The sequence below is a fragment of the Grus americana genome, chromosome 3 (assembly GCF_028858705.1).
Source record: "Grus americana isolate bGruAme1 chromosome 3, bGruAme1.mat, whole genome shotgun sequence".
Taxonomy (NCBI): Eukaryota; Metazoa; Chordata; class Aves; order Gruiformes; family Gruidae; genus Grus; species Grus americana.
This window is the reverse complement of record NC_072854.1, coordinates 119,026,777-119,048,732: the sequence shown is the minus strand read 5'-3', so window position 1 is coordinate 119,048,732 and position 21,956 is coordinate 119,026,777. Positions and strand designations below refer to the sequence as shown.

The window sequence follows — 21,956 nt, the reverse complement described above, 5'->3', positions numbered from 1 at the left end:
GCCATCTTCAACATAATCTGCAGATACACCTTTCCAAGGCAGAGAAATCTGGGAATCTGAAGCGATCACTGCAGTGTTCATATCCCACTTTTGCCATCATGAATAAGTTATACTCATATCCTTCTGAGAGGCATTTATAGTTTTGCAACATCACATAGCCCAATCCAAACTCCCACTGGAGTCCATGGAAGCAATCTATCTTGTGTTATGTCAGCTCTGGGCCAGGCTTCAGTCTCCAAAGGACAATCACAAATCAAGATAAGCAAACAAACTACACAGTTTTGTTTGGTTTTGCCTTTTAAGTATAATTTTTCATCTGTATAAGTAGAACTGGTCCTTCACAAATGAGACTGGATCATATTGCATGCTGCATTTGATAGCATGAGAAACAAAATGTTTGCATTTATTTAGCTAGCAGATTTCTTTTGCCTTTTATGGGGGGGGGGGGGGGGAAGCCACCACCAAAAAATCAGAATATTTACTCTCATCATAAAGAATACTGCTTTCTGATATTCTGAACATCTGAGGCCCCTTAAAGAACACAATACTTAAAAAAACCAAATAATAAGCATGTACAACAAATAAAGCCTCATTCTTGCTTTAGGACCAGGCCCCATATAAAAGGTATCAATACTGAAAATATCCAATATTTGATGTCAAGCACTGGATGCTCTGCAAGCCGGTTCATACCTACACCACAAGCAGCTGGAAGACAACAGCATTTTCAAGAAGGCAGATGGAAGAAGACAACACTTTCAAGAAGGCAGATAATACTCTCTTTGAAGCAGAAACTCATATAAACCATACAAGGGAAAACTATTTGCTTTGTGAGCATGGTTGTAACCTTAATTTTTCAAATAGCTCCAGCTTTGGACAATTACAGGCAACTGGAGCTGCCTTCCTTGATGCCAACCTTATTCATGCCTAGTGCAAGCTATGCAGCTGCTCAAACACAGCCACAGAGTTGAGCCCAACATGCACAGAGCCACCAGGGAGATGACTGAATTTACTGGCACTCAGCATTGGGCTCTAGGTCCTTAAAAACGGAAAGAAATAAGTGTTGAATTTCAGCCTCCCAGAGCAACCCAGTTTTTGCAAAGACCGCTTTACTTTCAGTGTCTTTATGAAGCCAGGCTGGGAAGCAGCCTCGCTCTCCACAGTTGGCGTGCCAGGCAATCACACAGCAGTCACAGCTCTTTGCTAACACCTCAAGTACAACACAAAGGCTTAATCCTGAAGATGCATTCCCAACAGCCCAGGGGAGAAAACACTGTAGAAGATTTATATACGAAGGCACAACAGGCTGATGCTCTGCCCAACTTGAACACGAGCCGTGCTCACACCTTCACTCTCAAGCATACTTGTAGCGGAGGGGCAGGAGGGGATACGGAGTAGCAAGATGAGATGTTACCACATCTGTTAGTTCCAATACTGAAATCGTGTCACTGTCTGTGGTACCCCCCTGTGGCCAGGTCTGACATAGCAATCTCCGTGCCACCTGCAATGCTACTTCCATAGCAATCTCTGTGCACTTCTTCATCCATACTGACTGCTGTGCCACCCGCAATACTTCTTCACCCCTAATGATCTCCATGCCAAACGTTCCTCCACAGCAACCTCCAAGCCACCCACAGCACTTCTTCGTCCCAGCAATCCCTGCGCTGCCCTTGACCCTTGGCCCCTGGTTTCTGAGCACAGCCCTTGGTGAGCACATAGCTCCCACGGGGCCAGACCTGCCCCGGCACAGGGCACAGCAGCCCCTGGCTCTGCTGCTCACTGGGGACTGCGCAGAGGAACGGGGCTTCCCTTTCTGCAGCTCCCAGTGTTGTCCCAAAAGCGGGGACTTTGCAGGGATAGCTCTTGCCTCTTTCCACATTTTATAATCCAGCTGCTCCTCCTTTCCAGCTGTCTGCGTGCAGCGGGCCGGGCCCACAAGCCCCCCACAACCACTCCGCATCGCCAGCCACCTCCACCTCCTCTGTTTCCAAAAAGAACAGCCCCTGTCGGCCTTTGGCAAGCTGCTGCTGGCTGCACCTGGCGTGGCAAGTCCAGGCTGGGAAACGAAAGGAAATGGTGTGAGGACACAAGGAGCAGAGGGGTTCCCTCCTCATCTCTACCCAGATCTGTAGTGTGCTCAGCAGACACGTGGCACTCCTGATTTTGGAGGATGCTGAAGGCGCAGGGGAGCCCAGGGACGCAGGAGTTTTACCCAGTGGGTTTCAGAGGAGGGCAGCTGGTGCATCAGGCCCCATGCCTATCATTTCTCTTCACAGTTCAAGTGGAAAGGCTATTCTTGTTGCTGCTGGGTTTTGGGGGGGATTTTTTTTTTTTTAGCCTTTTTTTCCCCGATATGGCAATGCGATGCCAACAGATGGAGCTGTTCAGAGCAGAGACAGCTCACTTTGGCAGAGCACGGAGGAAGCAGTGGACGAGCCTGGAATTCTAATTATTAAACATAATGAGAGATGAATCATCTCCAAGCAGGAGACAAATTCTGTTTACTATACTAAAGTGAAAAATAAGTCTGTCGACAAAGCTATAGCCTAGAATGGGGGAATCCCAGGATTTCTCCATCTCTGCATGTGAGGATGTTCTGTCCCAGGAGAGAGGAAGGGCTCATCAGCAGAGGATTGGAGCCTCACCAGGCCTGTGCTGGACTCACATCATCACTCACCAGAGCTTCAAATCAAAAGGATACATCGTGCAGGACTTCTTCCTATCCTCTGGCCTAATCCCAGACTTCAAAGCCAGGACACATCGGCATGTCACAGAGCTTCCCCCCATCATCTCCTTGGAGTTGGATCAAAGTCCTCAACCCTCTTCTCTAAACTGAGGCCACAAGTGCAGCATGAAGCCTCCACAGCTCACCAGCACCCAGGGAAGTGTTACGGGCTATCAGGAGGACAGGAAAGGGGAAACAACAGGTGACCCTCCTGGTATTTGTGCGCGCATGTATGGACAGTGAATTTGAGAGCTGCATTGTTTCACCAGGGAGCAAACTGGGAGGAAAAATCCACTGTCAAGTCTTACTGCATTTTTATTCCTGGCAAGATGGACTGAAACAAAATGTATTTGGTATCCTTATTGGCACATGATTAACAAACTACAAGGTCTTGCAGCCTATCTGCCAGTGAAATATAAATAATTAGAAAATTTAAGATGAGATGATGTCAGCTTTCATTTGAAAGACTTCTGCCTTTTTGATACTTTCAGGTAAGGAGAATTGATTAGTTACCAGGCAGGGGAAAAGGGCTTGTGCCTTCTTTTCAACCATGTGAAAGGTTTCAGCAAAGAAGAAACAAAAGATTATGTGGTCTTTCTGTTATAGACACTGTTCCGAAAAGCCACTGTATCTACTTTTATATAATGGATACAGGATTTCTCATGGCAAAATTACCTGGACGTTGCATTGTTCTTAGCAAAAGGATTGCATGTAGTCTAATGGCGGATGGAGAATTTGCGGGGCAGAAAAAATAAACTGCATCAGTACAGAAAACAGATAGGGATCCTTTGTCACCTTCACCAGCTCCACTGTTGCCAGCAGGGATTCACTGGCTTCTTCAGGTGATATTCAGTGTAAACCTGCCACTACATTATCATGCAGCTGGTTTTTATGAGTTGTGGAAAATCTGAGCTATAAAAAAGGCAAATAAATTGTTGGAAAAAAACAACCAACACCTTTTGCACTAACCTAAAAAGTTCTTAATTGTGAATCAAGCTATTCTGTAATCACTGGAACAAACAATGCCTGATTTCTTCTAGATTTGTGCCAACTGGAGCTCACAGCCACCTACATTATAACATTAACTGGGAAAAAAATCCTGTATAAAGGCTTTCTCCTGCAGAGACCCTCAAGGGACTCATCAGTCTTCAAGAACTTACTGTAGTTCTTTATTCTTTCTGCCTACATAAATTAATTTAACTGGGGAAACAATTATTTACCCTCTGTTAACAGTATTGCACAACTGGTGCCACTGGGGGAAGAGAGAAGGAAGAGGAACAGAGAAGAGTGGAGAGAACAGGACATAAAGATGGACATACATAAAGACAGCACACTCACATGAAAACCTTATTTACAGGAGCACACTAGCCTGAAAAAAACCCACACTTAGGATTTCCAAATGAATACATAATCACACTTACTAACCAGCCTGGCCACCATTATTACTAAAAAAAAAAAAACAAAAAAAACCCCCATTAAAATGTAGTTTATGGAGAATATTCTTTGACTTATTTAAAATGGGGGATTCAAGAGTTTTCTCAGGCATGAAATTATTCTGCTGACCCTTGACAGTAATTCACTGCTAGAAGGGGCAACAGCATCAGTGGTGGAAACAGGCTTTAGTACTCCCAGTACCATGACTACAAATCATGATGCTGTAGCATTCAGAAAGCTGAAGAAATTGTAACATATCCTCAAGGCAGGGTTTAGGCAAGGGTGAGTGGTGCAGTGCAGTTTTTTAGTTTGTTGGGGTTTTCTGGGGAGGTGTGTGGGTTTTTCTTTTTTTTTTTTTTTGGAGGGGAAGGAGGAAATCAACAAATCTTGTTTTCTTCATTAAAAAGAAAGCCTTTTATTTCTTTGTGTGTGTCATTTATGAGACCACCTAATATGACTGTGTCATATGTCATTCTATGGCACTTATATAGATGAAGGACTAGAATTTGAACTAGGTTGAAGACAAAAGAACAGGGGTTATTCGAGTGTTGAAAACTCACCCCATTTCCTCAGACACCTGAACACTTTTGGGTGCCACTTCCCAGCAGGGTTAGTCCCTGCCAACCACCTTATCTGGGCTTGACATCTCCACAGAAGTAAAAGAAACTTTGCTTTAAATGAGTTTCTGTGACTTTAGAGATAAATAAAGTGAAAATGCTTTTACTCTAGCAAGGCCAAAAAAAAAAAAAAAGGCATCTCAGTTTCAAAATTTAAAACAAATAAAATAGAAAAGTACCAAAACAAGAAAACAGCATTAGCTCATACCTGAACTTAAAACTCTGAGTCACATTTTCGACAACAGGATAACTCAGTTGCCTTCTGCCTCTTGTCTATTGTTTTTAACAGTGAACTTCATCTTGGATTTCTGATCATCATTTATAGTTGGGAGTTTCCTTATTTTTGAGTTCTCTTCTAATTTAGGCACCTCCATTATGTTGGTCAAGATTCTTGAAACTTACCTGGAAACAACAGGTTTTTTGATGTGCAAAGAGTACACTTAAAATTACGCTTTTTCTATCCATTCACCCTTTTCCCTGAGGAAGGAACTGGATTGCAGTTCTAAAATCGTAACATTTTGCAAATCATGTATCATAAAGCATTTTCTGCTGTGCCATGGCATTGTTTGTTGTTTGGTTTGCTAATTTTCTTTCACTGACATTACATGAGATATTAATACGATAAACATGGGGTTTGAAACAATCTCCCTTCCCTCCTCAGACACACATAGTATCAGTTTCAAAGGCCATCATGTCACAACATTGACTGTTAATTACCTCAAGACTTGGCATGCTCTTATCTCCCCAGAGGAGTTCGCTGCATTTCAAAAGGTTTAGCCTCCAAACTTTAGAAACTGTTTCTTCATCGGATTGAGAATTACACTTAGAGTTGATTCCTGAAAAATTAAGACACAAATGCGATTTTATAAACATGGCAAATTTTTCCCAACAACATCCACAGTGCATTGTAGCAGTTACTTCCAGAGGTGGACTGGAACAGAATCAGAGCAGCATCCAACAAGAGGAATAATCACAGTGAGAGCAAGGATGGGGCAGTTATGTTTTATATCTAATCTGATTTAACATTGGTCAAAAGGGGTTATCCCATCCTCCCCATCCCTCTTCCAGCCATGCACTCCCATGTTTCCTTTTCATTAGCTCTAACAATCATGCAGCTGCAGGACACAAAAAGTCAGCTCACTGATCGATGAGAAAACTAAGCTACTGGAAGAAAAAGTTTATCTCCTGCAAAATTTTACTTTCTGATTTAGTCCTGAAGAGCACTTTGGGTGCAATTGTAATTGATACCTGTAGTGCATTGGTCTCAGGTGGCTGCTGGTGCCCACCCAGCTGCTCTCGCCCTCCCCCTCCTCAGAAGGACAGTGGCGGGGCGGGGCGGAAGACGAGGAGAAATTAAGATGAAAAAGCTCATGGATCAAGATAAAGACAGGGAGATCACTTGCCAAGCGCCATCACCAGCAAACTGACTTGACTTGGGAAGAATTAATTTATTGTCAGCTAAAATAGGTTTGGATAGTAAGAGACAAAGGAAAATTAAAACAATACCTTCCCTTCACCCCCTTTCCCAGGCTCAAAGCCACCTCCTCACCCCCAAATCCTCCACACCCTCCTACAAGAGGGGCCCGCAGGGCTGTTTCTCACATGGTTTTTTCCTCACTCCTTGCTGCCGGGCGCTGTTTCATTCTTTTCTAAAAGCCGCTTCCCCTGAGGTGCCGCTGGCAACATGGAAGGGCTGGGCTGTGCCCGGTGGTGCAGCCATTGGAACTGTCTGGAACCGGCTGGAACTGGCCAGAACGGGCTGCAGCTGGTGCTGGGCAGCCCCGCCTCTCCTCACAGCCAGCGCCTTCACACCTGCACACAATGCACTGCCACAGACAAAGGAGCAGACGACTTTTTACCATAAAAAATAAAATAGCAATGTTTTCAAATATGGACAATTTGATCTCAACTTTAAATTAAAATCTCCTCTGGCCCATGGGCAGTGAGGCCAGATTTCCAGCAAGGCATCACACTACCCAGCTGTATCAGTCAGATACAACTCACATTTTAAGGAAACAATTCTAAAATATACATTTTATAGGATTTCTATTGCAGGTACAGTACATACAGAAGATGTTACAATCCAAGCCGGTATAGTGGTTTCTTGGCACTTAACCTTGAACGCGGTGGTTTTGTCACTTCTGAGTTGTATTGCAGCAAACCGAAATCCTTGCTCACGTTTGTGCTGTGATGGTATGTAGTCTATACCATTCAAACATATCCACCTGAAGAGAAACTAGGGCTGTAGAAATGATCACCTTTAGGAAAACTATTTAAATTCTAAAAGATACACTGAGAGCCCTCGGCTAGTGGAGAGCTCCTTTTGGAGCAGTCATCGCCCAGCTGCATCAGATTATTTGCCCAGAGGAGTCTGCAGTTTGATTCTTCCACTTGGCTTTGCAAGCCCTACACACCCACCAGATATTCCCAGATAATCCAAAAAAATAAGCATGAGTCATCAAAACATCTTGCACCACCTCATTTCCAAAGTCTCCAGTATTGACATTAAGGGACTCGTAATGTTTGAGTCCTCTAAGAGAAATACCTCCACGGGTGATGTCCTGGCTCTGCCAAAGCTGAGGGCCGAGCTCCAAGTGACCTCACTGGGGACAGGATCTCACTTCCAACACTTACTTTCACATGGTGCTTTCTGAAAACTGTATTTTAACAACTTTGAAAGGCTTTTTGTTTTAGGAAGATGAGTTTAGTTGGTCTCTTTCTGTACATCTATGTGGATGTTTACAGCAATATAACTGAGCACAATAAATTGGGCAACCCTAGCCTAAATACCTATTACAATATATTGTAGCTGATGGGCTCCATGAGGGATGGTGAGATAAGCTACCGGGGCTCCTCCTCTGTGAGTCCACCTGGATGTCTGGCTGACATACACCTGCACACCATGCATAGGAACAGCCATGCATACCTGAAGGTGCGGAGTCTAGTGGGGGTTAGCCACATAAGAACATGACACCCATAGTCCTTAGCAGGCTTACAGCATCCTCCAGGATGAGCACTGACACCATAACTTCCCAGCTATTTTGTCTCCGGGATGATTAGATTATGAGCAGGTCAGAGCCTGCCAGCTTTGCCACGTTTACACCCTGCAATCACCCTCGAGGGACTGGTGAACATAGGTCTCGGAGTCTCTCTGATGCAGTTTAAGAAACGAGGAGAAGCAGCTGCTTCAAACTCTTGTAGCCTGGATCTGAAGGAAACCATGCTTGCACATTCACGCTGGTTAAAAGGGTTAAAGGCAACCCTTGAGACCCACAGCCAAGAGGTAGGAGCCACTTACAGTCACTGCTCACATACACTGTCTCTTGTGTAAAGACATATGCGGGCACTGGGGACACAAGGGCTGGCCAAAAGTCTTACAGTGGGTGGAGGCAGAGGAGCTGTGGTAGCTGGCACCTCCGTACGGGGATAGAGAACATGGGAAGAGCAGGGTATTACCATGCAAGGAACTGCAAACTTAGAGTTACTGAAGGAGCGTAGGACATGAGCTCTAAAGTAAGTGTATTGCATCACTGTCACACAGAAGACTTCTAAGGCAGCTGAGGGTATTGTGGTTAAGGCACAAAGCCATAGGAAAGCAGGTCTTGCTCTATCTGTTGCTCTGTGTTCACTAACATATTTCATTTGGTTCATTAGGCAGACAGGAGCTGGTAACAAGACAGACATTTATTGTCTTTCAAATTCTGTTCAAATCACCATTATGTGATGCTAATGCTTTTTATGGGGATTTATTGCCCACATTATGTGAAAGATAAATGCCGCGTCACTATAGGATCTAAAGCAACAACAGTCAGTGTACAAGTCCTCCTTACCTCTGTGCTATCTCATAATGGAGTGAGTAATCAAGCAGAGGGCTATTAGAGCAGAACAACCTCCTGTAAGCAGAACAAGCTTTCCTGTAAAAAATGAGCAAAAATAAAAGAGGTAAGTTTTATTAATCAGCAGTGCTATCTTTAGATGTACTACAGGAGTCCTCTACCACAAGCTATCAGTGATGTCAGCTTCCATATACAATCTCAACACAATTTCCTGCAAGTTGCAGGTTCTCGGCATCTCTTGGCAGATCTGGACTCTGATATGAGGCAGTGGCACTTTCTCAACTCACCTGCAAGGCATCTACAAAACCCTCAGCTGACACTCCATGCTAAAAGCCATAGAAATTCTGTGTTTGTCCTCACTTTTCCGTAAACAAAAATGAGTCTTTCACGTGAAAATCCTGGCCAGGTATAAAGTAAGTTTATACTCCTTTGTCTCTTCAAATATGCCTTGGACAATGAGCCTTATTAGCACTGTGAAGGATATATAAATTCTTACACAGGTTCCTTTGAAGTTCTCACAATTACTTCCTCTTATTCTTGCTCTTCTTTCCTTAAGAATAATTTTGTTTTCCCCCTACCTGCTTTACACCGATTCCTGTTCTCCCCCATTACAGAAGTTCCTTTATATACACTGCTTTCTAAAAAGAGCCTTTATTTCCTTACCTAGACACATAATAAACGTTCCCTTCAACTCTCCAGTTCTCTTCTAAGCCTTCTCCTGCCAATCAAGCTGACCTGAAAACTAGATTCTTTCCTAAGTCATATTTCAACCTGAAAGGTGTCTCTCCACTGAATTAAGAGGATGGGATTGCAGTCACCTAGAATTACGTAGGTCCAAATACTGTTGAGAGTGGCAAATCTTTTGGGATTCAGGAGATGCTTTGAAATAGGGCTGCATATAGACTGCAGATGGCATCCAGTTACTTGCAAACCTAACACCATAAAAACTTTCCATACGATCTGACTTTAAACAAATGAATCCTGCTACCACTGAGTGACTAGAACTCTTAGTATATCTTATTGATTCAAAGTAAATTATTTGTGTAACAACCAGAAGAAACAGAAATCATGGTGGAATTCAAAGTTTCCATTTTTAAAATGTGTAGATATATACTCTACAACTTCCCATCTAATTCTGAGTCATTCTGCTCAAAACTGAGCTATAAAGACGTTCCAGTTGCACCATTACCACATGCCACTGTGAAATGTTTCACCTGTAATACCGCAATAAACAACAGTTTTGGCGTCTTTTTCTAGATTCTGCTCTTAGCGTACATTTTGGGTAATGACAGCAGTTACCACAGCCTTGCTAATACCCCTGGATTTATTACCAGCTTTGCTTCCCCTTAGGCTTCATTCTTCTTTCACAGCATCTTCTATACTGTCCTTTACAGACAAACAGTTGCAGTTTCCCTAAATCAGGCCCCCTCTTCCTCCTCAGTCAAATGGCTTCTATTTCACAGCGTTTGCATAGCTTGAATTCACCAGCAGAGAAGCACGCTCTGCATACCTACAGAATACACAAAATGTAATTCAAATCACCTCTAAACTCTTTTTGGTGTAACAGGCCTCTCCTCCGTGACTTGCTCAGCTGCAGCCCTCTGAAGTCAAACCATTGCAGGGCCATGCTGTTAAGGTACAGAAGCAAAGACTAAGGTACAGGAGAAAAGGAAGATGGAAAATGGGCTATATGTTAGTTTTGGTTTAGTCTATTACACACTTTTAGCAGTAAAATTTATTATGGCAGAAGACTGACTACTCCGACTGACTACTACAGGCACCAACCTGTCTGCTACAAAATACTCTGGGACACATAATTGTGTGTTTGAGTATAAAATCAATAGTATTCAAATTGTTTGTATTTATATGCATTTCATCCGGTTGCTCTTCCTTTATAATTTCAGCCAGCTATTGCTGCCAAATGTATAATTTCCTCCCGGACTGTATCTGCCTATGCCAGTGGCAATGGTTACTCATCGCATACAAGACTTTACAGACCACGTCATTGCAAATCGTGTCTGTCCTCGCCATTTGGTTTTTTTTTTAATAAGCCCCTTTTAAGTCCAAAAATAGAACTGGTAGCAGACTTAGACCCACAATTAAATTAGTGTAAGATCTTCCATTGGCTTAACTGGGAGTAGAATGATAGGAAGTTCTGCTCCAGCTAGTCTTCATGATTAGTGACACAGAAATTCATATGTGCTAATACAGCTTTTCTCATGAGTACCTTAGGTAGGTGGTCAGCTCCGTCCCTGGTTTGTGCTCTGCATCTCGCTTATGATTCTTGATAGAATCCTTTTTTCCTTTTCCCTCTACCTAAACAGAAGGAAGAAAGTTCCGACGACGAAGAGGAACACTGCTCAAGTTCAAACCATGATTCCCAAGTAGCTTCCTGAAGAAGCCTGGTTTTTTGGCAAAAAACATTTTAGAGTATTAGACACAAAAGCAAAGTAAAAGCAAAACATTTTATCTGCTGTTCAATTATGATTTTTCTATATGTGTGTGTGTACATACAAATAAAATTTTGAGATATAGTGTGGGGAAAAATTATATGCTGGAATCCAAATCTCCATAAAGAGATACTAAGCAAAAGTAAGGGGAAGAAACAATTTATCAATTTACACATTTTACAAGCCATTCTGCCATGCTTATTCCATGAAAGAGTGAATTTATGCCAAAAGTTTCTATGAAGTCAACACTGAAAAGCACTTTCAGAATGACAGCAGGCTAACACTGTTACTTTCACTTCTCCAAAACCAGTGCTGTTTTCAAATGTGGGTACTTACAAACTCATACAGATGATCTTCAATTTTTCACTCACTACATAGCGAAGCTCCCACACAATCACTTAGTGCTGCACGTTAGAGCAGTTTTAATGGCTCTGACAACACAACTTTGCTGGAACATTTCTGAAGCGTCGTAGTCCATACTGCCTCAGCTAGCATAAAACAGTACAGTTCTTAATTTCATCGGACCATGAGTATACCAACTGAGGATCCAGTCTGATATCTCAGCACAAACTGTTTCGAAGAGATGCAGTCCACTTTTTGTTTCTGCAACCCAGAAAGCCCCAGTTTCTTATTATTTACAGAACTGTACAGAAATATCTTAACTATAGGACAACACTGGTGTCACAATTTAAAAACCACACAAAGATGACAGTATCTTAAAGTATGCTGTAACATAAGAGTGAAAATTAACTCAGGCTATTAAAAAAATTTATTAAGATTTTTATCCATGAAAGATTGGTACTACAATCAATGTAACCATTTAATCAGTCAAGTATGTCTGTTATAGGCAGGCACAACATTACAAAACAGGCAAGTACAATGCCCGATTAAGCGAATACAGTCTGAATATCTATTCATCCACTATTTCTGAAAACAAAATTATCAAATATCCACCAGGGAAAAAGATGAACTATTTTAGTTTCTCTTTGGCATACTTATCAGGACAATGAATTAATTACAAAAGTCTTCTATTGCTGCCAATGCTGTGAAGAAAAAAGTACTGAAGATTGTATGTCAGAACTCATTTTTAGGACTCAGGTGATCTGACTAACATATTAGAACTGGTGACAAACGACAGTTCAGCTGCCAATGCTTCACAAGGCAGACAAGGATTACACTGTTTTAGAATGCAGTTTTGTTGAAGGTATAAAAAGAATTACAGTAAATTTATGCACGGTAATACATGTTACACACAGTTATATAAATAGCCATGCTGTGGCTGGACTTCAGGAAGTTGCTTTTTCAATACGAAAGCTAGTATCAGACCTCCCAACATCCATTTAATACACATTGCACTTCGCATCCAGTAATATGTTCAATTTCTGTACCTCTCAAAAATAGATTTAAAACAGAAGCGAAGAATAATATCGAATCTTTCCATAAACTTTGTTTTCTTATTTACATTGTAATATTCCATTATACATAAAGACTGCGTTACAATACATTATCTTCATATAGCTTTTTGTAATACATACAGCTTGAAGCTATTAACATCTTAGTTTGGGAACAGAGATATGACTTATAAGACTATTTAAAAACAATTCTAGCCTTAATTTTGCTCTAGTTTGTTTCACTGAAACCATTCTTGACAAAAAAAATTCCTCCTTATTGGGGAGGAAAAAACCAACCCATGTTTAAACGACCACTGGATTTCCTTAAACCACTGAGAAACTTAGAAACCAGAATCATTTTTGCATAAGTATATAGCCACTTCAAAGGCCTGTTACTTGTAAATTTAGAACATGAATGACAATTGTGACCATATCTTTAAATTTTTTTTTTTTTTAACTTTCAGTTATTTTTCAAACATAAAACAATGAAAATGCAATTATTAACCATACATAATCTTCACACAACTGGGAAGAGTTCCTATTTTGTTAGGGAAAAAATGAACATGCAGACACCCCCATTCACAGAGTGAGAACATAAACTACAGCAGCACTTGTCTCAAGTTATGGTGCACATGGTTGCAAGACAGGGTATAAAACAAGAGTAGAATTTCCAACATCTGTTAAAACACAAAAAACTTATTGTACAAAAAGTCATTCACATTCTTTGCAATGAAGTGAGGAATCAGCTGTTCAGCTTTCTGGACTCTCCAGCCGGCAAACTCCTCCTTCTATCGCCACGGACTGTCCTGCCACGGCTCCAGGAGGAAGTCTTGAAATGTGAGTCTGTGGAAAAGTCAAGAGGGTATCATCGAGTGAGAAGAGAGGCAGAATTATGCAGGATACAAAGCAAGCTTGTACGTATTGAACAATTAAGCTGTTCCATCACCGAAGTCTGAGGGCAAACTACAAAGCAACTTGAAAAGCTGCAAACAACTAGGATTCTTTTTTTATTTTGTTTGCGCTAATGTTTAACGCATGAAGAGAAGGACCGCGACAGATGTGTAGAAAAGGTAAACTGCATGACCCAGTGCACTGAGAGTAGAAGAAAGGAATATCCAGCGTGAAGACAAAAGAAAAATTACCGTTGCATTCCATGGTTTATAAGTCTATTTCTTACGGAGATTCAAAAAAGTTTAGTACTGCATACAGAAACATACCTTACAGAAATCTTAGACAGAATAAACTATTTGACAGAGATAAACTAACACTTCAGAGCATAAGGCAACTGTGATTATCAGGATGCAAAGACAACATTTCTCTGCAGAAAATAGTTACTTGTCCACCTAAAGAAACCAAAGACTTCCTCTAAGATATTTGTTGCCAACTGTCAAATAAATGGATCCAACGAACAATTGTGTTTCTGTCAACAGGTGTCTTTTCCATGGAGAAGTTTTAAAAGCAGGCCTTTGAGATGGCTCTGTAATATTTCAGCCAGAAAGTAAAAGCCAGAAAGTGGGTGCATGTGTTTGTGTACACAAAGCTTCAGCTTATAACTCTATTGTAACTCAGTGATGCTAAACATCTGTTAAAAATCCTTTATATTCCAAGGTTCATTTTATTTCTGATGGGAAAAAGCATTCACTTATTAAAAGATACTTTGACTTGCTGTTAAAAGTAATGACTTTTTTTTTTCCCCTTTGCACACATTTTTATACTGTGGAAACTGCTTACGTTTTCATCCGCACTGTTGATTCTGAGCTACAGGAAGAGCCATTTACAGTTACATCGATTGCTTTCACATAGGGCCAAGGGGCTAAAGCCATGCTTAAACACAACAACAGAAGGAGTCAGAAGCATGTTTCGACAAACTTTACTGTTTCCTACTTTCGGAGCTTGAGGCAGAAAGTGGCACTAGCAGGGACTCAGCAGCTCAAGCTACGCTCCAGCCATCCCTCCCACCGAAGCAGGAGCGCTGGCCTCCATTCCCCTCATGAGTTAACACATTTCATCAAGTAATTCATTAATGCTCAGACAACATAATGCTTAAACAATTATTAAATTAGGATCTAGAAATTATCCCTACTATGATATAAAGCTCACAATGTAAAAGTTGCTGGCATTTAGAAATTACAGAAATTGCATATTTAAGTTTTTGGAAGTACGTTATCCCATTTACAAGATTTTAAATGCTGCAAAATGTATAACTTGCCATAAGGCAATGAGTTGTGACAAAAAGTATAGATGTAAAAGTTCAGTAATAGTAACTTGCACTAATTGGGCAGAAAGTGATTTGAGACTGTAACCACATTTCATTGCATCATAAGAGATTTTGTATCTGAGGCAGCTTCTTTTAATTCCTTTCTTGATAAGGGTATCCTGGTGTCTGCTCTTAGGTGGTCTTGTTTTCAGTTAAATTACAGAATGAGATTTAATTAAAAACACTTAAAAGTTTTCATTTTACTGCTAAAACTTTGATCTCTGGCCTTCCTGCTTGATATATGAACATCCTCCTGCTTTCAGAACAATTTTGGTTATGACCCTGATTTACCACTTCAAGAAGAAAAGAGTCCTTTCAAATCTGTTACAGTGTCCCCCAAAATGTAACCGACAATTTTTGGAGATGTTATTTCATAAGTTTAAAGGGGAAAAAAAGAAAAAGGAAGAAAACCAAGCGGAAATAGGGTATTTTTTATTTTATGACCGACAGACCCAAGACATTTTTCCAGGTCTGTGAAAATTTCTAAATGAAAAGTGGGATAGGATGACAGCGTCAAAGCAGCCTTGTTGGACAGGGACAGTAGCAAATTTCCCCAGTGGAAGACCGCCACCAATTGTTTAGTGACATTCTACAATCAAAGCAAACCAGGGCTCCACTGTAAGGCAGGCATCATTTATAAGGGAGATCACGATCAGTCAGAATAATTATTATAGCAATACAATAAAAAGCACAGATGCCAAATAATGCTGCCAAGAGGCATAAGAGAGGAAGTTTGTTACTGAAACAGAAGAAATATTAGCACTATAATGATTATCATGAATCTTATAATAATTTTTTTCCATTATAACTACAACAGACCTGATTTGTGTAAATTAGTTTTCTGACCCAAGTTACAAACTAACCTTTGCGTAGGCTTGGCTTATCCCACAACCCAAAGTTAAATGTCTAATAGACCCTTATGTAATTGCAGGAGCAAAATTTGGGGCTTCATTGAATCCACGTGAAATTTATCAATCTTGTTATTTTAAAGAGTTAGTTAAGCATAATACCCAGGTAAGTTTTTGAGCAAGGAAAGGAAAATACATAAAAGGTAATAAGCAGATCGTCAATATCTATCAATACATTATCAAGTAGCTATGTTTAAATAGCTGTCAAAAACACATTTCCTATACAAAACCTCATTTCCTATAAAAGGAAAAACACATTTCCCATAAAAAAAAAAACCAACCAAAAAACCCCCAACAAACCACTATACACTAGCATCTGTACATTTCCATTTACAGAAACACTCAAACCACATATAACAAAACCTTTCCTAAAGCCTTTACTTGCATCCTGTTTATTTGCATACTTTGTATGATGGAGCAAATACAGATGCTGTTTTACACTGACTACTTTCATCAATGGCTGCCTTATGTAGAACAAAAATAAGACAGATCTAAGATGATCGTGCTTAAAATATGTTATCTAATAAGTAATATGAAAGGATAACATTGCCATGTCAAGACAACTTCAGATAAACTCCCAAGTGAATTCTTACAATTATCTCTCCCTTGTTCTTAGCCATAAGAACAAACTCTAGTAAATAAAAAGAAAGATCAAAGAAGATTTAATATTTTTAAATGCAACCACAGAACTTATTTGTACAGTTTGTTACATTTTTATATCCCAACATCATATTTTACATTAAGTCCAGATTGTACAGTGGATTAGGTTTAGATTTTAAAAACATAAAAATAAAAAGCAAACTAAAAAGAACAACACTGGAAAGCTTAATTGAATTCAATTAGTCCGTCAGCTTTACAAGTTGAATGAACCCACATCTGGGGGAAATTGTGCCTGGGAGCACAAAAACAGGAAAAGTTTTCCTGAATTAATCCTCCACTCAGCTTCACGGAAGGCCCTCCTTGATGAAACTGTATGCTAAGGAAAGGTAGATTAAGAACGATGGGGCTATCCGTATCTTCTGCGCCATAAACAGAGATTTTACTGTCCCTGAGAATATTCTGATTTGATTTGCTTTCCTAGAGAAAAGTGAAGTTGGTGAGGGCCTAGTAGGAGCAGAGCTCCTCACAGGTAGGAAACCAGTTAGTCACCGCAGATCTTTGCAGCTTAAAGGAGAAACCTGGTGGCCACAGAAGGAAAAAATGGTAAATGCTGGATGCAGTACTTGATTTTGCTTCCCACCCCTCCACAAAGCACAAACAAGCTAACCAGTCTTCAGACACTGATTCTTACTCCGTGTAGCCATCCCAACACACAGCATTTCCTTATTTCCCTCCTAACCAAACCAACACCACAGAGCAACCAACTCCCCCGACCCCAGTGCTGCACACACTGTCTGTGGAACACCCCCATCTCTCAGTCCCTTCTGATGCACACTGGAAAGTTTCCCACTACCCTTTAAGTCCAAAATTAATAGGTCTTTGCCCTGGAATAATCGTTAACTGCTACGCAGACAATATATGGTTTCATCTTTTCGTCATGAACATTTCATTTACTTTTGAAGTTATGTATTTTTAGTATACCTTTTTAAAAACAAAAACAAAAAAATTACAAGTTGTGCCAAGACTCACTTTACTTCACGTCTCATGGACAATGATTCTGAAACAACCTTGAGACCAACTAATATCAAAAAGAGGGTTTTTTTAAGTCTTTAAAGAGCTACTCTCCTCCTTTTATACACATAAAAGTATTAGTTTGTCACAACAGCTTCATTTTTTTCATTAAAAGCATAAATACAACGTAAAATGAATATAAAGTTTAAGCCAAAAGACAGACAGTGCTGCATGAGAAAACGGAAGTCAATCAAACGCTGCCAAGAGGACAAAGTACAACTACCAGATGGCAGCACATTCAGTTCTTAAGCAAATCTAGGGACTCCTTCATGTGTTTAGCTTTCTTATTACATGCTCAGGATGTGCTTTAGACAGAATAATTTATAAAACAAACTTTTTCCATTCATTACACTATTGACATGAAATATAATGAAAGACCAAGGCCATCATATACTTAATGAAATTGCTTTCTACAGCTTTACTCCTCAAAGAAAAGTACTACCAAACCCATACATTCCTTACAAATTCAGAGCTTTCTAGCTGCGTACACACTTCCACCATGAATACCATCTGGCCACACATTCTCAATTTATTTTCTAGGCAGCAATAGCCATCCTCTGCTGCTCTGTCTCCTGGGAAGCTCTCCTCCAACATGGTTTGAATGTACACCTGCCATATGACAGGAGAAAGCGCCCTGCAAAATACTGGCAACTGCTGCTATCAGAAAATCCCATGTGCAACACGTTTGGTGAAATCTTAAGAGAGGAAAAAAAAAGAAAAAGAAAAAAAAGAAGGAAAAAAAAGAAACAGAAGAGCTCCAGAATTATTATCCTTGTGGGCAAAAGATAGACAGATGTACTGATGACATGCTTCTGGCTCTCAGGCACTGAAAATACTTATTCTACATACAGGTTTCTTAGGAAGCTAACGGTTTTCCAAGATCAAATTCATTCTGTGGGTTAAGTATATTATTATTTATGTATCTAAAAACTCTAATATAATGCACTAGGAAAGAAAATAAAATTTTAAGAGAGTTGAAAACTAAAGCATTTTAATCTCACTAAATCATACATATATTTAGACAGTCTAAAGCCATGTACCAACCGATCATCTATTCAGGTCAGCAACCCAAGCTTTTGTAGAAGTATTCTAAAATACTGCCATATAACTTAAAATGTTGTTTTTGCCATTCTGAATGGCAGGTGCTAAGTCAGGTTATTGCATTTATATTTGCATACCTCGATACACAATCCCATCTTCGCTGCTTCATTCTAAAATATGTCGGCCACATATGAAGAGAGTTCCAGAACTACTGGCTTTAATGCAAGAACTCAACCCAAAAAACTGAACTTATCTTCCCATCTCAGAGCCCTTAATTTCCATAAAGGTCTTCAAGCCAAATATTTGAACTGGTATCTTAGCACCGAAGGTTATTTCCAACAAATATAAATACCTTATTTTTATGAGAGAACTGGATGCTCTACTGTATGCACAGAGTTCTTTTCAAGTGAAAATTTCTCACTGATTCCCCAGTCTCCAGACAAGAGTGCAGATTAAAGACAAAAAAAAAAAAGTATAAGTGACATACACTTTTCCTGTCTCATGAAGTTAAAAGACTCTCTCTGTAGTCTGAAATGAATGAGTAAATTATTTGACTTAGTATTTCTGTTAACTAAACAGGCCCAGTAAATTTTTCCACTAATTTTCAAATTAGAATTAGGATCCTTCCAAGATGTATTTCTTCACCCAATGAGCACTGGATAACTGCCCTTCTCCTGACAAAGAGCTTTCACAGACTTTTTACTCACAAAGTAAAATACAGAAGCCACATCAGAAAACCAACAACAATCACTACAATCAGTGTTTGTCATATGTATCACTTGAAACACAGAGGGAAGTAATTTTGCTAAATTTTACAGTGTTAGCAAAGGCAAGTCAATCTGATTGCAACACCTAACATGTCAACAGGCAGAGTGAATGGAAACGGTCTCCCTGGCCACTATGTTTCCTTACACTGGAAAATGAAATTAACTGTCAAAGATGAAGTTTCTGTTTGCGTATTGCAATCACATTTGGTGTAGACAACAGTTGTTGCTGATGGATGTTTTCAAACACAGCAATATGCAACACTCTCCACTACTGTTGCCCCATATCTTGCAAAGCAACTTGATTTTGGTTCATTAGAAAATGGAAAGAACGGCATATGTAGCTTTGCAATATTAAAACCTGCCATAACATAAAGCTTAGTAATTCACGTCATAAGAATTGAGTATCTGCCAAAGAGAGATTTAAACTGGCAACTGAATTGGATTACATTCAAAAATTACAACTAGATTTTTAGAAATTTGTTGTCTAGGTCATCTAGGTGTTACAAAAACTAAAACCTATGAAGCTGAACTACAAGAACACCTCAAAAGTATAGGAACATTTACAATAATTGCAAAAGTTAGCAACATTTATACACAGATCACATAGTAAATTTATACCTACTAAGAGCCATAGCGAGCTGACAAATTATTTCAAATACCTACACATAACACAGGATCAAAACTGCACACTGTTGGTATTGAGATTGGATCTTTGGCTGGGAAAAAAGCACTCTGACTTCAAACACTACTGAAAACACAGTGAGAAAGGACCTATTTTCTAGCAAAAACATCACCCAACACCCACTACTCTCAATCACTAAGATAATGTAAGAAACTTGGGAGATTCAGGAAAAGACAAGTTCTGTGGCACATCCTGCCCACATAGACTTTCTGCACACAGAGTACCATGGGCCTCGAGTGACTTTGCCTGAGATAAAAGGGCTCCTCCTTGATTATGCGCAGATACGCAACATGGAATCAAAGGCTGCCTACCCATAACCAGAACCTTCAAGAGATGCAGTTGGTACATGAGTTCACAATTGCAGGCATACGATGTGCTGCCATTTGAGACTGAAGAACTTCTTTTCCTTTGCAGCATTCTCCATTGGGTAAGCAGACAAAGAACAAGAAGATACGAAGACTATGTAACTAAGAGGAGTCAATTAACTTGTAATCTACCCACTACCCTCCTTTCCTTCCCATTCTCCATTTACATCCAAAAATCACATTATGGGTGAGTTCAAGGAGTTATTTTCTCTCCCTCCCAAAGAAGATCTGCCTTCCGGCAGAAGATCTCAAGGCCCTTCATGCAAACTGACGCTAAAACTGCTTTACCAAATGCTACACCAACCGTTAAGACCTCAAATATTTCCACATCACCTGCAACAGTAGGGACACAACTCCAAGAAGCAACACTGTAGTCATCAGAATACAGCTATTTTCCCAATGGTGACAACACAATTGCTTAAGCTCTCAGAATGTAACCTAATCAGTTCAGGAAAATTGGAACTGATGAACTGAAAGCTGCCAGAGTATCCTTCAAGAGGTCAGAGCTCCAGTAACAGGATGACCTTCTTAGCTGATGCTGTGATCAGCTGTTGGATCTATTATGGATCCATAAAAAAAACATCTGGAAGGTTATGCTGAAGACTAGTGTCTCATAAAGAGAAGAAAGCTTGGGCAGGAAATCTAAAAGAGCTTACTGCTTATCAAAGATCTTGAATTCATATCAAGTAATTCATGAGTCAACATCACAATAACAAAAAGGAATAAACATAGCTCCTCAGTTCATGAAGATATTTAACCTCCCAGACCTTCAATCCAGGGTCTTAACCTTTACTAATGCAGCAGTTACTGCTACAAACGGAGCTGCATAAGTGCAAAAGAAGTCCACAGACTAATATTTTCTATCTACTCTCATGGCTGTGGCCAGAAACTTCCACAGCAGCCTAGAATATTTTAACAGCTTCACTAACAGCTCAAAATAGTTGACTGTCAGCTTACATGACAATTCTACCATCACATAGATGGCAATGCAGGAACGTGCTTCAGGAGGTCTCGGGAAGTCCATTCATCTTCCCAAAGAACAGGCCTAATGCTGAAAGATTCTGCCATGGTATTGCTTCAGAAAGCAAGTCTGGGGCTGGCAACTTCTAGAACAGAAGATATCTGTCCCTTAAGCTCATTACAGCTGAGGGCCCCAGGCACTAGCCTGGATAAGTTGTAGTATCAGGTGCTATAGGTTAATTCCAAGAAGCATACAAAAAAGTCAAAGTTTTTCAAACAAAAAGTTCATCCAGTACGTGACAAACACTGGCACCGAGTCATTATGAAACTGCTCGTGTCAAGAGGGATGACAGGAAACAAAGCATACGGTTGCATCAGCAAGGATATGCTTTGATCAGCTGCTTGTGGCAGCAATGTAAGGGTTGAAAGGCATAAGAATCAGCGGGAAGTCAATGAGATTTCCCCTCTGCAAGTAGCGAAGATGACATTGCCAGCGCTATCAGTGGTGGAGGAACTGAAACACTTCCAGCACCGAGAGAGCGCTAAAGGCAAGTAACAGGGCACGCAACCAGAGATGACTGTGTCAGCAATAAGGTGTGAACTTAGTTCATCTGGCAAGCCTCCACAGTATTTTTAAAGTAACGTTCAACCAAACATTTTAAACCAACGTTCAACAGGAAACGGTGACTTTTCCAGGCAACTTGTTTTCCAAAAAAAGACTGGACACCTTTCCAGAAAGTATGCTTTAAATCAAACAATTATTAGTCACAGCGCAAAATTGTTCCACAGCTCTTGCAGGCTCAGCCATTTTATACACTTAGGCTGGCAAGTCAGCATTCAGGCAGTCTGGGTTGG

The 21,956-nt window shown here is 40.3% G+C and overlaps 1 protein-coding gene across 1 annotated transcript in view; it reads right to left on the bottom strand.

Moving 5' to 3' along the window:
- Nucleotides 1-11,791: 11,791 nt before the first annotated feature.
- TASP1 (taspase 1) overlaps nucleotides 11,792-21,956 on the bottom strand; it is an 88,548-nt gene continuing 78,383 nt past the window's right edge. The window contains 1 exon segment of the mRNA XM_054821569.1: nucleotides 11,792-13,293. Within this exon segment, the coding sequence (XP_054677544.1) occupies nucleotides 13,201-13,293 (93 nt within the window). The 3' untranslated portion in view covers nucleotides 11,792-13,200.